The sequence below is a fragment of the Ctenopharyngodon idella genome, chromosome 17 (genome assembly GCF_019924925.1).
Source record: "Ctenopharyngodon idella isolate HZGC_01 chromosome 17, HZGC01, whole genome shotgun sequence".
NCBI lineage: Eukaryota > Metazoa > Chordata > Actinopteri > Cypriniformes > Xenocyprididae > Ctenopharyngodon > Ctenopharyngodon idella.
The window spans coordinates 667,633-684,242 of NC_067236.1; the positions used below are offsets into that span (position 1 = coordinate 667,633).

The following is a 16,610-nucleotide window of genomic DNA, read 5'->3' on the forward strand; positions in this document are numbered from 1 at the left end:
TTAACAGAAAACATGATTTTTGTGATCTCATGCATTCACGTATTATTGCACATCATGTGAAGAAAATTTTGTATAGGCCTATATTTTTAATTACAGTACCGGTCAAAAGATTTGACACATTTTGAAAGAAGTCTCATGCTCATCAAGCCTGCATTTATTTGATCAAAAATACAGAAAAAAACAATACTGTGAAATATTATTACAATTTAAAATAATGGTTTTCATTCACACAGAGACACAGAACATGCAGGATTCATGTTTAAACAGTGTTTTTGCGGCTTTATATTGACAAACACGAGTCTATATCGCGATTGGAATAAATAATTTAGGGATAAAAAAAAAAACTTACCTTTCACAATCCTCTGCTTGATCAAGTTGATCCTCGAAATGAAATTGAATCCAGTCATGCTCTTCCATTTAGGTAAATCATTTTAGAATTATTCCTCAGCGCATCTCAAAATGATGAAAAGTACATGAAACTGACTAAGCTTGATGCGATTTTCCGAGTTGACGCGGGTGTTCACTCTGTTGCATTGATCGCCTCAGAATTTGTGTCTGAAAAGCACTCGTGCTCCGTGGGCGTAGCCGCATTAGCGGATAATGAGCTGACTCGCAAACGACTGACATGTCTCTCTTTTCAAACAGATTACATAAACAGAGAATATTTGTTTTTGATTTGACTTACATGATTTAAAACTTGACATTTCAACGTTTCTTTAGACATATGTCTCATATTTGTGTGATAAGTATTCTCTAAGTTACAGTTCTTTTTCTGAGGGAGTATCAGATTGGACTTCATTCAGAGAGAGATGACAGGTCGCGCATCATGTTAGTTTTCTTTATTTTTCAAAAAGCACAACATTTAGTTTTTAATGTGAGTGTACACAAATAAAAGAAGACATTCTATTGTTTCAATTACTTCTATTACTTCTGTCTCTATGACAAAAAATGATGGAGTATTTTAAGTTGATTTTGCTGCTATGTGAAAAAAATCCAGCAAAACGCGCCGGCGCGTTTCCCGAGTGTTAATGTAAAAAATAAATAAAAATAAAAACATTTTTCACATACTGTACATTATTGCATTATTGTTCCTAGTCTCTCTCATTTCTACAAAGCCCCTCCTTCCGAAAAAGCTAAGAGTGCTTTGATTGGCCAGAAGACCCAGTGCGTTGTGATTGGCCAAACACCTCAAGCGTGTGTCGGAAATGTAACGATCTTTACCATCATCGCGAGCTTCAGCTACCAAAGCTTTGCACAAATGTAAAGTCACAGTTAATAATGTCATCGGTTTTACCACATCAGTTTGAGTCTGATTCTGAAAATATGGATGATCAAGCCGATCGATCGGAACCATCTTTGCAAGCACGATTTGAGCAGAACATTTCACAGTGGTCAGTAGTCTTTGTATATAGCCAGTGTCAGGGATCTGTCCTCTGTAAAGTGTGCACAAGCAAACTTTTCGGTCTGGATCAATGTTCCCTGTTAGATAGAATAAATCCCTTTTGTGAGAGACTATGCGCTTTGTAACTTCAGAACGTATACATGCACAAACAGATACATTACACACTAAAGGAAAAGGAAAACATTAAAAAACATCAAATGACCCCTTTAACTGAATTGATTAATAGTGACTTTTATAATCTTACAAAAGATTTTCTGTTGCAAATATGATGCGGCACAACTGTTTTCAACATTGATAATAAATGTTTCTCAAGCAGCAAATCAGCATTATTATTATTATTATTTTAGAATGATTTCTGAAGGATCATGTGACACTGAAGACTGGAGTCATGATGCTGCAAATGAAAGTTTGAATCACAGGAATAAACTGATTACAATTTGTAAGTAATCTACCCAGCACTGTTATGCAAGTTATAGAGTATAGATATTTATAGAAATGGGTATTAAATACATAATGATTAATAAAAAACATGATGCAATCTTAAATACACAATGATTAATAAAATGATATTATGCACTGCAAAAATGTAAATGTTTTTAATTAGTCAAAAAAAAACAAAAAACTTTAAAGACAATTCAAGAAGCAACTATGCAACAGATTGCATTTTGAATATTAATGTATTTTGTCTTATTGCACTTGAAAATTTTTAACACTTGTTTTTAACTTGTTTATACCCTTATGTTAAAGATGCATTGTCTGAAAAAAAGTCTTAAGGATGTATGCAGTGTTGCTTCTAAGGTAAATGCATCTTGTTTTTAAGGATTTTTAGATATTTTAGATATTTTAAATGGAATGATATAAAATACTTGTTAAGAATAGTATTTTTGCAGTGTGGGTGGTCCAGTTTGACACATTGAACAGTCGGCAGTAAGAGTTTTGTCTTTCAGTTGACAGTCAGTGATCTGCCTAACAATCCCATTTGCAGTTATTCATCTCTGTCTGTCTTATCGGCAGGGAATGGCATTTTCACCGCCGCTGTCTGTGAATGACAACACCTTCCCCCCGCTGGCATGCTTATTGTGTTTGACAGGCCAGAAAATGCAGTGTGACACACTCACACTGTACTGTATTGTGTTGTGTATTTAACATGTAAATAATCCGGCCATGGCAAAGAACCGCCCGTGGCCATGAAACGCATCAGGGAGATGAAGGTCTTTGGTGTTTTAGCCACATTTATGGAAGTGTGAAACTTTGTTTAACTGTAAAAGGACTGCCTCTGATGTTTGAGATATTCCTTCAAGAGCCCCGTTTAGTAGTTGTGCCACATCACTGAGGATGGCAGATTGACACTTCAATGCCCAGCAGGAGACGATAGACAAGAGTTGAACACACACGCACACACTATGATAGGGGGCGCTGAATTTCAGCCTCAAATATTTGCAGTCAGGCGGAGAGCTGGATGCCAAAAGGAGATTAAATAAAAAAATACTGAAAATATTCACAACTTTAGAAACTTAGTAGGTGAATCTCATGAAAACATCTCTTGGTCAAATTTAACCCAGTTTAAACGTTAACGGTGATAGAATTGTTATTATTATTTTTTAAGGGATTCTATAAACTGTTTTCTGTGGTAATTGACATACAAACCACAAATGCTGTTTATTGAACTGTAACTGCACTAAACCCAGGACATTCCTTTAAATGATTTATATATATATATATATATATATATATATATATATATATATATATATATATATATATATATATATATATATATTATTTTTATATATTATTTTTTGCAATAATGGTAGGGTAGATCATTTTCCAAGAGGCTATCAATAGCAAACTAGCTTTGAAAAGCATAAGATCCCACCCTCCCTTCAGAGCGTCTCTAAAGCCATGCCTCTTCCAAAACACATGAACGTGTGAAGCAGGGAGCAAACAAAAGCGTCACGAAAGACGCATAAATGAATGTAAACAACTTAAAGAGCACTGACCTGTAGGGGTGTAACGGTACACAAACATGACGGTTTAGTACGTACCTCGGTAATTAACATTATAATTAACATTTTCTTAAGGATTAAAAAAATCAAAGCACTTCAGGCTGGTTTTGCATTAACTTCTAAATCTAATTATACAATTATTACTCCAATTAATTTTTGAAATATAATCATTTACACAGTTACTGTCATAAGTTGTTTTCATGACAGATTTATTTAAACATATTAAATAATTTAGACATTCCTAACAGGTAAAGTAAATATAATGAATATATTTACTAGTGTATATATATATATATATATATATATTTAATGAACTAGCATGATGTGGACAGTAAATGACTTGCCTGAGGTAAATATACTATGTGAGATATTATTCTCAAGCTGTTTTATTGACGTCTTTCTGCAACACTGGTTAAGAGATTACGCATATCTATATAATCTGTTCTTCTTCTTCGTCTTCTTCTGCTCTTTTTCCTGTTGTGGCAGTTAGCAAACAGTGTTGCATTACCGCGCACGCCCCCTTCTGGATTGGAGTGTGAATCACCTGTGACTGACTATTCATCGTCTAACTGCATGAACCGAAATGTGACATCTGTACTGTACAGTTGGGGATGAATACATGTACCGTTACACCCCTACTGACCTGTACCATCTGACTGCTGCAGATTCATTTCGGGGTTTATAGTGTTGCCATTTAAACACATAAATTTTAGTCACAAACAGCTCTGAATATAACATCACGGGTTTCCATCTCTTCCAAATTACAGTAGTTATGGCTTGAACGCAGCAAAAGCTTGTTGTTTTAGTTCAGGAAGAACTGTAAATGATGGCTGCTGTTTCGGTTGTGGTGCTTGTGACTGGCATCTGTCTTAACTCTGCATAGCATGAAACGTGCTGATGACATATGATGTCTGCATGAACAGGGTGCGTGAGGATATGTAAAAACATATGTTGACAGGCAGGTAGGACATCCTATTGTATCCCTTGGACCGAGGCATTTGATGGTCCTACACCTTCCACAGAAGATATAAATACATAAATACACTTAGAACACTTAACTTTGTGATTGCTATCAGGATGTGAAGAGATTTTTAACCAGCGTAACAAAAAAATGTTTTTAAAGCAAATCATCTACCCTTCCTTTAAAATGAGAATGTTATTCATTCATTCATTCATTAATTTATTTATTAGCTTTTATTTATTTATTTACTAACAGACATAATGACAAAATGTAAAGAATTTCCTTTTCTTTAAGCCATAATAGCCACTCACAGGCCACTTTATTTGGTATACCTTGCTAGTAGCGGGTTGGACCGGGTTTTGCCTTCAGAACTGCCTTAATTCTCCACGGCATAGACTCAACAAGGTTCTGGAAACATTCCTCAGAGATTTTGGTCCATATTGACATGATAGCATAACGCAGTTGCTGCAGATTTGTCGGCTGCACATCCATGATCCCATTCCACCACATCCCAAAGGTGCTCTACTGGACTGAGATCTGGTGACTGTGGAGGCCATTTGAGTATAGTGAACTCATTGTCATGTTAAAGAAACCAGTTTGAGATGATTTGAGCTTTGAGACATGGTGCATTATACTGCTGGAAGTAGCCGTCGTGGGTACATTGTGGTCATAAAGAGATGGAAATGGTCAGCAACGATACTCAGGTAGGCTGTGGCATTTAAACAATGCTCAATTGATACTAAGGGGCCCAAAGTGTGCCAAGAAAATATCCAACACACCATTACACCACCAGCAACCTGAACCGCTGATACAAGGCAGGATGGATCCATGCTTTCAGGTTGTTTATGCCAAATTCTGACCCTACCATTTGAATGTCGCAGCAGAAATCAAGACTCATCAGACCAGGCAACTTCTTCCCAATCTTCTATTGTCCAATTTGGGTGAGCCCGTGGAATTGTACCCTTAGTTTCCTATCCATAGCTGACAGGAGTGGCACCGGTGTGTCTTCTGCTGCTGTAGCCCATCTGCTTCAAGGTTCGACGTGTTGTGTGTTCAGAGATGCTCTTCTGCAGACCTCGGTTGTAACGAGTGCTTATTTGAGTTACTGTTGCCTTTCTTCAGTCTGGCCATTCTCCTCTGAACTGGCATCACCAAGACATTTTCGCCCAGAGAACTGCTGCTCACTGGATATTCTCTCTTTTTCACACCATTGTCTGTAAACCCTAGAGATGGTTGTGTGTGAAAATCCCAGTAGAGTCAGACCAGCTCGTATGGCACCAGCAACAACAATGCCATGTTCAAAGTCACTTAAATCACCTTTCTTCCCCCATTCTGATGCTCAGTTTGAACTTCAGCAGATCGTATTGACCATGTCTACATACGTAAATGCATTGAGTTTCTGCCATGATTAGATATTTGTGTTACTGAGCAGTTGAACAGGTGGTAAATATAACTTATTTACCCATAGATAATCTCAAAATATAACAAATTTCTATTTATGTATGTATGTATGTTGTTGTGGGCTGAAATATGACCCAGTTCTTAACAGGTTTTTGTGAGATTTACCCTAGGACTGTGGTTATCTCCTCATATTTGTCTTGTACTTAGGGCACTGCTTAGCTTTGATATATTAAGTGAGATCAAATATTTCTCTTGTTTAGTGTTCAGTATTGCCTATTGCACATGGATCTGCATGCACGCTTCTATTTCTGACCATTATTTGTTAAGCTTCCCTCCTCCTTTCTCTGTTTTTTTATATTATCTGTAATATCTCTTCTTCCCGGGAGGTCTCACTCCAAATCTGAAAAGGCTCAAGATTTAATTAGCTCAATGTTCTCACGTCTCTCTTCAGCGGCTGAGGTTGAAGTCACAGCTGCTGGGTTGAATGTGAATTCAATTCAATTATTTGCCACTCATCAATTATTTATGTGTTTTCTCCTGCTTGATTACTTAAATCAAAGAAGTTAACCGCATTCATGCCAGCATAATGTGCTGGAACAGGGCTATTGATTTACAATTGGACAGTCGACAGAATGACCCCAGCTGTTACTCTTATATTTGGATATTGTTGAAATTAATATCTGTTCAGGTGCCTTTCTCACTGAATGAAATGTAATAAACCAATAAGAACTGCTTTTCTCTGCTGTAAAATGTGCTTTGTAATCTTGCTTATAAGTTGATTTGAGGTGTTATGCATTTAGATTCATGTGAAGTCAACATAAAATCAATTGACCTTATTTACTTTAATATGTGTTTCTGGTCTTATTTTTAATGATTCACAGAGGGAAGAAATCATCATAATCTTTCATAAAAATAACAAAACTGCTTCTAGCCACAGCTTGCATGCAAGATGCAAGTACATTATGTTGCACTAGTAACACAGTAGCACACATTAACACATGCATTCACATTTGCAAATTTACATGCTGGATGTTCTTGGCCTTATGGACTTAAAATGGGTTAGTGGTGACTTGTGTTTTATTCTGCCATTGTTCAGATAACAAATATGCCCCAGCTGTGACTCTTAATGGATATATCTTCATCCTTGGAGGAGCATACGCCAGAGCCACCACCATCTACGACCCCAAGAAAGGAAATATCAAAGCAGGACCCAACATGAACCACTCCAGACAGTTCTGCAGGTAAGGCCAGTATGTTAACCACAAATGAGTGCCGACCATCATCTGTCCCTGGAGAAAACTTGATTTTAGAGTTTTTGCAGCTGTAAGAAAGTTAGTTATTCTTTGGCTACTAAAACCATTCTTGTGCATTGATGGTTCTTTAAATACAGCTGAATATAGATTTACTGCACAAGTCTGCCCTGGTTAGTGGTGTATCACTATTACTATTTATCATACTTCTTACTTCTTTGTACTTCATACTACTTAATTATTGAATTATTGAACTTTTGCAATTTTACAAAGTGACGCACATACGTCTCTCTCTCCCTTTCACTCTTGATAGGCTAATTCATTCAAATAAATGTTATTATTCATAATTTGATATATTCATATCAAATAAATGTAACGTTACCGCACTAATTACCGCACTGTCTGATTTAAAGCGTGCAGAATGGTAGATCTAATGAGTTGTAGATGATGAAAATAACCATCATTTTAACCCTTCCTGCTAAATTTAGCACCGCAGACATCAATGATAGCTTTAACTTGTCAGTGCTGGCAAATGACCATGAATGCAGAATAATCCATGGCCAGCTGTGCATTGAACAATTTGAATGCGCTATGCTGAAGTAACCACCCTCCACTTCACGTCAGGCAGTTCTTTGCCTCCATGTCGTGAATTAAAATTGTTGAATGCAGCTAGTGGTGGATTATCCCTTTTATATATAGTATGCGACTCCAGCTGTCTAAAAAGCATTTCTCTTTAGGTTTTAGTGCTTTGACAGTTATTTTTATTGTTATTGTCGTTATTCATTTAGCAACATGTTCATGTAAATTTGTTGCAGTTGCTTTCAAATATTCAAAAAAATGCAGTTTTCACCACATAACTGTTAATGTTAATGAAGAAAAATAACATTAACAACCATCATCAAGTAAATGCAGATGGATCAAGCTGAGAAAAGCACATTGTTAAAGTGATGTGTTCCAGTTTACAAAAAAAAAAAAAGCCTGCCCAGTTTGCTCCTAAGACTTTATTCGGTGTCCCCCAGGGTCGTGCTTTGGGCCTGAAATGCTTTCACTGCTGATTGGTATTCGCAGCACAGGCAGTAATTAGCTCAGCAGCAGATAAAGCATGAACGAGCTGCCGAACAATCGCTAGTGCATCACGTCCCCCCAAAGCACAAACAGGCACCTTTTATGCTTCTGCTGTGTATTTGCGATACAAATATTTTACCAGAAACAACATGTCAGTTACAGTCACACTCGCATGAGTTTCCGCATGAACATTTTGAAACCTGTCAAGGGCTTGAAATGAATACGGCCCAAAGAGAAGATTAGGAGGTAGATGATTCGTGTCATCCATCAGTTAGACAGTTTGACAATGCAAAGCCTTTATGTAAGATGGCAAATGGGAACATAATCTGTATCATTACGCTTATGTATGTGGTAAGAAATCCAGAAATTTGTTCTTGAATAACTAGGGTCAAAAATCTGAGAGAATTTAACTGTTCTGGTGCCATTTTCACAACCCAAACACTGCAAACACAGTATTTTAGCACTTTGTTCTGTCCATATCTAAAACTGGACCAAGAATTTGCATTAAGACTAGCATGATTTCCCCTTTAATTTTGTCAATTGGTTTGTGCTCTGCTTCAAAGTGTACACAAATGCATTTTTGTGGCATCCGAACCCCTTTAACCTAAAAGATTTACTTGAAATCCCCTTGAGATTGTAAGTTAATATACACATATTCACGGTCCTCTGATGTTTATTATTGGTTACATGACATGCAGGTAAACAAATGAAATATTTAATCTTTTTTTGTTGTTTTTAATTTAAAAGTATTTTTTTTCTTTCATTTTACATTATGATGTAATTAATTATTAGCTTTTCATCAACAAAGCACCTGCAGTTCCATCACAAACCCTAATTTGGGACGCAATATGTTATGTTTAATGCACTTAATGTGGTTGATAACAAAGAATGGAATATATTTTTCTTCATCTTTGTACTTTTATATCAGTGTGGTACAAAATAATCCTATTCAAATCTATGTGATAAGTAATCAAAAATAGCCAGAATGCAATAGTAAATTGTAGTAAATAAGTAAATTGTTACTAACTACAATTAGAGTTATGTAATTTGTAATTAGTTAACAGACTACAGTTTGTAAATAAAACAAAGATTAATGGAGTATATTTTCCAAGAAAATACTATTTCAGTGTTTCTACTTCAAAGTTTCACACTTTGGAATTGTTGTGAAATTACAAAGTATTGTGAAATATTGTGAAATGTTTTATATTATATGTATTTTATGTATCTTTTTAAAATGATTATTATTATTATTATTATTATATTATTCCCCCAGTCAGGTTATATGTGGATCTTTTATTTGTTTTTGTTAATCAAAGCGAAAATCAATTTTTGAAAAAGAAAGAAAGAAACTGAACCAGTTCTCAAATAACGTGTTTTCCAGTGCGGTGGTCCTGGATGGGAAGATCTATGCAACCGGTGGCATCGTAAGCAGCGAGGGCCCGGCGCTGGGAACCATGGAGGCCTTCGACCCCTGTGCCAACATGTGGACGCTGCAGCAGAGCCTGCCTTGCCCACTCTTTAGACACGGCTGCGTGGTTATTAAGAAGTACATTCAGAGCGGGTGAAGCTGACGCAGACAAACACGACCTCACCGCCTGTAGCACACCGGACACCCACTTTCCACACGCCCAAGATTATGTGCTAATACAGAAGCCTCGCTCACTTTCTGACACCCACTCGGAATGTAGAAGCTAATCTTCTCTGCCAGGTGCAAACAGGCCTTCGTGTAATATAGCGCACCTGACAGAGCTGTCGTTGATGTGTTTCGTGGCTCTAGCCTTAATGCTCTGTGGCCATTGGGGCTGACCCCTTTTTCCATTCTACATAATTCCTTTTTATCTCTGTTTACAAATTTCTGTAGCATATTTTGCATTGCTACCATTTTAATTGTTTGCATAATGTTCGTTTCTTTTTTCTTTGAGCAATACTGTAAATGACACCATTTGGTTTCGGTAACTCGTGTAATGGTTCACTCAGTTGTATCACTATTTCATCATATCCGATTCACAAGCAATTTTTAATAAAGTAGGGGAGCAAAGGGATAAAGTGCTTCTCTAAAAGTGCACTAAAACCTCATTTGACCATTTGCTAAGCTCCGCCTGCCTTAGTTACTGTTGCTCACTCAGACAAACTTGACAAGAATGGTGCAGTTGTTAGTAAAATGAGCTGGTAAAATGGATTGGATATTATTCTTACGCAGGCTGGAATGAAGCGTGACATTGCAGAGGATCTTTTATCTGCCGTTTGGATTCGAAACTGATAAATTACGCAGTAACGTGATTAAAAACTGCAGAGACTGTGAACAGAGACTGCCAAATGCTTCTCACAGTCACTGAAAAGAGAAAAGCAATTACAGCTGATCACATTAGTGTAATTGAACAGAACTGCTTTTGCCGATATAACCGGAATCAATATATGAAATGACATTTAAGTTAGAAACATGCCGTTATATTGGAGCAGTGATACACTGCAAAAAAACATGATTCATGATTAGTATTTTGAATTATTTTCCAGTTAAAATAATTACAAATCTTTGAAATATATTTACATATATTCAAATGTAATATCTAATTCAGTGACTTTATGACTTTTAAACAGGTCAAAAAATTCAAAAAATTCAAAACTTAAGATTATTTTTGGCAGTTTTTTTTTTTTTTTTCATTCCCATGTTGATTTGGGAATAAGAGCTTTATTTATTATTTAATAAGAGTTTATTTAATGATTTGAAAATGCATGTAAAAAAATTCGAACAATTACATTAGTATGGAACAAAAGCTTGTCTGATAATATGGTACATGACAACAGTTGCTAAGGTAGAGCTGGCGAGGGGTCATTTATAACCAGGCCTGGAGAGAATCTGTTTTTTAAGGAAGTTGGGGAATCTGTGGAATGGATTTGAAGTCAATATGAAATCAAGATTGATTTATTTTTATAGTAAATGATTTACCAGTCCACTTTATTATAATAAGAAATGTCTTGGAATCTTTCATCAAAAGGGAGTAACTTGAAACAAACTCTGAAACTACTTTCCTTTTCGGCTGACGTCATTATACTGCAGTAATTATTTTTTTAAACCACTACTCTTATCACTGTTTTTCAATATAAACATTTAAATCTAAATCTTTAATCTAAAGTGACTTGAAAAGAAAATTTCATAAGATATTAAAAGTTTTCAGAGAATTTACTGCATTTTGAATGAAGTTTATTTTCCTTCCCCCATTGGAAAACAAAAATCTAAATTTAATTTAGTGAGGTTTATGCTTAAAACAAGAAAAAAAAAAAGAAAAGAAAAAAAAAAGGCAACAGAGAAAGTAAAATAAACTTAATGCAAGATATATTCTCTGCAAACAAGTCCTCCTCTTCAACCACCTGGCTCCATTATACTTTAAAAAATGTGGGGTGTATGTGGGGCAGATTCTGTCTGAGCCTGATTATAACTCACGTGCACAAGTTTAACTTGATGTTAGTTTTATAATAAGATATGAGTCAAACACAGAAGAGTATATTTATATGAGATATGTAAAGACCTTCCCTTAACTGGAGAAGATGGCTTTTGAGTCTCTGCTCTTTCTAACACCATCCACCGTAAGACCTTTAATTGGGGGCATCTTGGACCGGAAGGTGAAGGTGGGCTTGATCGCCTTGAACTGGGCTGATATGGCATTTGTAGCTTGATTTTCTTTTCTTTGGAACGTTTCACTTTTTTCTTGCACGCAGCCAAAGCACAAAACATTTGAGACTCGGAGAGAGAACAGGAAATGTTTGCCTTCATTTCCTCTGCATTGCCAAACCACCAAGTGGTGAAACACGCTGTCTGACAGGGAGGGCGATTCTCTGTACACGAAAGTAACAAAAGTTTATTTTAGGAACTTTACATGTCAAACTGTTTCTAGACAAAATGTATAGTATGTTAAAGAAATGTTATGTACAAAACACAAGCTGTTATCGTTTGAATTAATGATTGTGTTTCATCATTAATTAAAACAATAACACATATTCAAAATACAATGTGCATTCGTAATGAAAATCACTAGTCTGGTTTATTTTGACTATATAAGAAAGCAAATAAGCATTGTGAGATTTGGGAATCAAGGTGTGCTGTTACTTTATGTGATGATACTTATGATTTACACCTACTTGATGATAAAACAGATGAAGATCCTACAGACGCATGTTGAATAAGGCCATATCTAGAGACCGAAATATCACAGTGGACTCATTTTAGACAATACACACTTAGCAAACACTGTTTCCCGTAGAACGACATAGCTCGCTGCTTAACTACCATAGTACGATGCATCATTGAAGAAATCATCTACTTCCTGAAACCGTTACTGCATCCCAATTTGCCTACTTATACTATGCACAAAAAGTATGTGCTGTTTTTCTTAAGAAAAAGTACATACTTTTGAGTGTGTAGGAGAATAGTAGGCAAACTTTGGGTCATATCCTCTTTAACGGACGGTTTTGTGCATCCTTAAACTGCCCTGTCAATCATCTTGTCATAGTTACAGTAAAATCCTCTACATTCAGTTTAATTTAATTTCCTACCGCATCAGAGAGAAATGTAGTAGCACGTTGATCTGCGAGTCATGGGTCTTCTCTCACACTTCTCATGTGTTTGCATAATGATGCATTTAAAGGTTAATGACAAAATGTTTTTTACGAAACGACCAAATCTTTACAAAAGTTCACAATGCTGTTGCAGATGAAATATTATGTGGATAACATTGAATAAATATATTTCCGACATGTTAGGTACTGATTATTAATCATTTAAACCCCTTTTATCTAAACCTCTCTACGTTGGTCTCGCACATCCACCATGTTTGTAGTTTTTTTTTTTTTTTTTTTTTTTTTTTTAACTCATGTTTGTAGTTCTAATCGAACCCTTGTCCACTGTGCAATGGGTTAAGGGCAATATTAGCCGTTAGAGTGTGCATGGATCTGCACTTCGGATTCTAACCGGAAAAAGTAGACCATCCGGGTATCTTTGGAATACTCATTTCAACATACTGCGATTTGGGATGCACTAATTCTAATTATGAATACTATTTAGGATGGTTTATGCAAATTGGGATGCAGCACACATTGTCGCAAATTTGTCGTTTGACTAATTTGACTAATGATGTCACGCAGGTGATGGAGTAATAACTTCTTTTAATGAATCAGTTTGAATTAATGCTATATTTTTTGTTATAAATTACAGACATGGCATCTGAGTACTAATTCTCATTTTTCTAAGTAATTTTGCTGTATTTCCAGATTCAATAATAGGCTTGTTCTTACATTCTACATGACATACGCACATGTGCACTCTTCAAAAACGGCGCTTTAAAGGGGACCTATTATGCCCCTTTTTACAAGATGTAAAATAAGTCTCTGATGCCCCCAGAGTGTGTATGTGAAGTTTCAGCTCAAAATACCCTACAGATAATTTTATAGCATGTTAAAATTGCCACTTTTTGGGGGTGAGCAAAAACGTGCCGTTTTTGTGTGCGTCTTCAGCGGCTCTAATGTCGGGAGTACATGAAGGGCCCTATCATACACCCGGCGCAATGCGATGCCAAGCGCAAGGCAAGTGTTTTTTGCTAGTTTCAGCACAACGCAGTTAACATTTTCACGTCCAGCTGTTGGTTAAATAGCAAATGCCCATCTGTTCGCCCATGGGCGTGCCGGTCTGAAAACGAGGTGTGTTCAGGCGCATTGTTTGCGTGTTGCTAAATGTCCTCTGAAAATGAAAATGACTGCGCAGTATTTTTTAAATTTATTTATTTATTTATTTTTGTTATTTAAAGGGCGCGTTAGTAATATGTGCATATAGGCAGGTGCACAACGCGCATACACTCTGCTTGTTACACACACAGGGACGCGTAAGCAGCACACAAACATTTTTAAATATTAAAAATAAAAGGATTCCTCTCTGGAGAAGAGTTCAGTCTTTCTGCTTGCAAATTACACTATGTAAATAGCGAATCCGCCATGGTGCAAGCGCAACTGGCTTTTAAAGGGAATGGGAGGTGAGACTCTGATTGGTTTATTGCACGTTATGCCCAAAACACACCCTTACAACTTAACCCACCCTTAAACCTACCCATACCACCAAATCTGTCCCTAACCTTACCCGTATCCCACCTCAATAGCAGCAAAAGTGTTTAGCAATACAATATGAACACAATAAGTACATTGTATTTATTTTTGGTGTAAGTACATAAAAGTTAAGGCCACCTAATATAAAGTGGGACCAAAATTTCACAGTGGACTCTTCATGTAATAAACACATAGCAACACCCTGGCAACTGTACATGACACCCCAGGGTGATGGTGGTGAGTTTTGCACATGTAAACATCACGTTTTTATTCATAAAATGTAAACATGTAGAGTTTAATAAGACCATATCTACAGACCAAAATATCCCAGTGAACACTTTTCATGCAGTACACATCTATCAACTGTTCAGAACACCTTAGCGACCACATCGCAACACCATCCATAACACCCCAGCATGGTGGTGGTGAGTTTTTCCTGGGTAAATATCACTTATTGTATTCAGAAAATTTAATAAGGCCATATCCAGAAACCGGAAATTTCACAGTGGACTCTTTTCAAGTGATACACACCTAGCAACCACATAGCAACACCTTGGCAACCATCCATAACAGAATGGATATTCAACACACCCTAGAATGGTGGTGGTGAGATATACATGGGTAAGCATCAATCACGTTGTGTTCAGAAAATGTAGACGTGTAGAATATTTTTGCCGCAGTAAATTGGGATTGACTTTCACTGGTGCATGACGCAACTTTCAGAACATTAGAGGTGAAAGTGAATTCCTCCTCCACCGTCTATCTGATAATATTATAAGTTTTGATTATTATGATAATGTAGGACAGTCTTATCATCACCACAGATGTATTATATTGGCTTATGCCCTTAAGCCACCACGTCGCATGAATAAAAATGTGCTGTTGGCTTTGTGCCGTCTTTTCGCATTCTCCAAATGTTCCCTTCCAATATTTACTGATGTGGAACAGTTCATTTCCTCTGTGCTGTTGTAGCAGCCTCCCTCCCTTAATTCTACCCCAACGCCTGCTGTCTAAATGGCATTAAAAAAGCTGAGCCGTGTGACTCTGTTCTGGCAGAATCTGTAAACACACACGGCATCTTCCAGCCTCTGCACCTGTCTACCTCCATCTCTTGCCACGAGCCGGTGGGCCCCTCCTTCAGATAATATATCAGCATCCCATCCATCAAGATCAGTTACCCAACCCCTTCTGGCATTTAAATAAACTAGGCCACCATTCCTGGTTCTCATATCCTGTGGGTATGTTCACCGCCTGCAAACTCGCTTTTGTTTGGAAAGCATGTTATTGTGTTCTGATGTGGACCAACACATCTGGTTTCATGTTAAACCTTTTTAACAGATCAGGACAGTGTTAAAAACAGGTACAAATCTGGAAAAAAAAAAGTTTTGAAATGATCTCTCCCTCATAGGATCACTTTCCACACAATTTCATGGTGTAATGCCACCTTAACAAAAGCATGAATTTTTTATTTGTTTTGTTCTAATGCACAGAAAATCATGAAGTTAATGTTTATACTATCTTAATGCCTAATCGCATTTATCCGATTAGAGCTACTTTATTTTTCAGATTTACTTTTTATTTAACAAACATTTTATCCAAAGTGCCTTACAAATGAGGAATGAAGCAAAATAATTATTTTTTCTGTCCATTAAAAATACTTTAGCTTCCTAGTAAAACATCTGATGGCTGAACCCCATGTACATCAGAATGTAATGATTTATAATATTTTATTACATTTATAACAGGTTTGTGTTTGAGATGTATGGTAAATGGGAAAATTGCTGTTCATCATTTATTTAACAGTGTTTTGTCAGTGTTTGTTGAACCCCAGCATTGATGATCCACAGTCTCAACATGAGCTCTGGTCCTAGAGGCAGAATTGTGCCCACGCACAATTGTTGACAATATTCTTACCTCGTTTACCACAGAGAAAATGAACATACAGGCTTCTTTTTTGTCCTGGGGTTCTCATACTATTTTAACTTTAGCTTTTCATAAACTTTCTTCATAACTGTGTGTGTGTGCGTGTGCGTGCGTGTGTGTGTGTGTGTGCGTGTGTGTGCGTGTGTGTGTGTGTGCGTGTGTGCGCATTTTTGTGATTTATGAGGACAGAAATTTGTATAATGACATGGGTATTACACTGGTATTATGTCGTAAACATGAAATATGAGGACATTTCATGAGTCCTCATATTTAAAATAGCTTTAAAAACATACTAAACAATGTTTTATTAAAAATGTAAAAATGCAGAATGTTTTCTGTGATGGTTTAGGAGGTTTAGGGAGTAGGGGTAGTGTAGGAGGATAGAATGTACAGTTTGTACAGTAAAAACCATTACGCCTATGGAATGTACTTGTGAGAGCCAAATCTCCATGCTTATATAGTGAAATATTATGACAACCAACTAGTGAGGACATTTTACTGGTTCTCACTAG

The 16,610-nt window shown here is 36.5% G+C and overlaps 1 protein-coding gene across 4 annotated transcripts in view; it reads left to right on the top strand.

The window, feature by feature from the left end:
• Window positions 1–13,500, top strand: part of LOC127498478 (kelch-like protein 29) — a 243,050-nt gene extending 229,550 nt beyond the window's left edge. For 3 of the 4 annotated variants that reach the window (XM_051867839.1, XM_051867837.1, XM_051867836.1), the window contains exons 12-13: window positions 6,867–7,011; window positions 9,467–13,500. In XM_051867839.1, the coding sequence (XP_051723799.1) occupies window positions 6,867–7,011; window positions 9,467–9,650 (329 nt within the window). In that variant the 3' untranslated portion in view covers window positions 9,651–13,500. The remainder of the gene's footprint in view (window positions 1–6,866; window positions 7,012–9,466) is intronic. The other variant, XM_051867835.1, reaches the window with a different exon arrangement.
• Window positions 13,501–16,610: the final 3,110 nt, after the last annotated feature.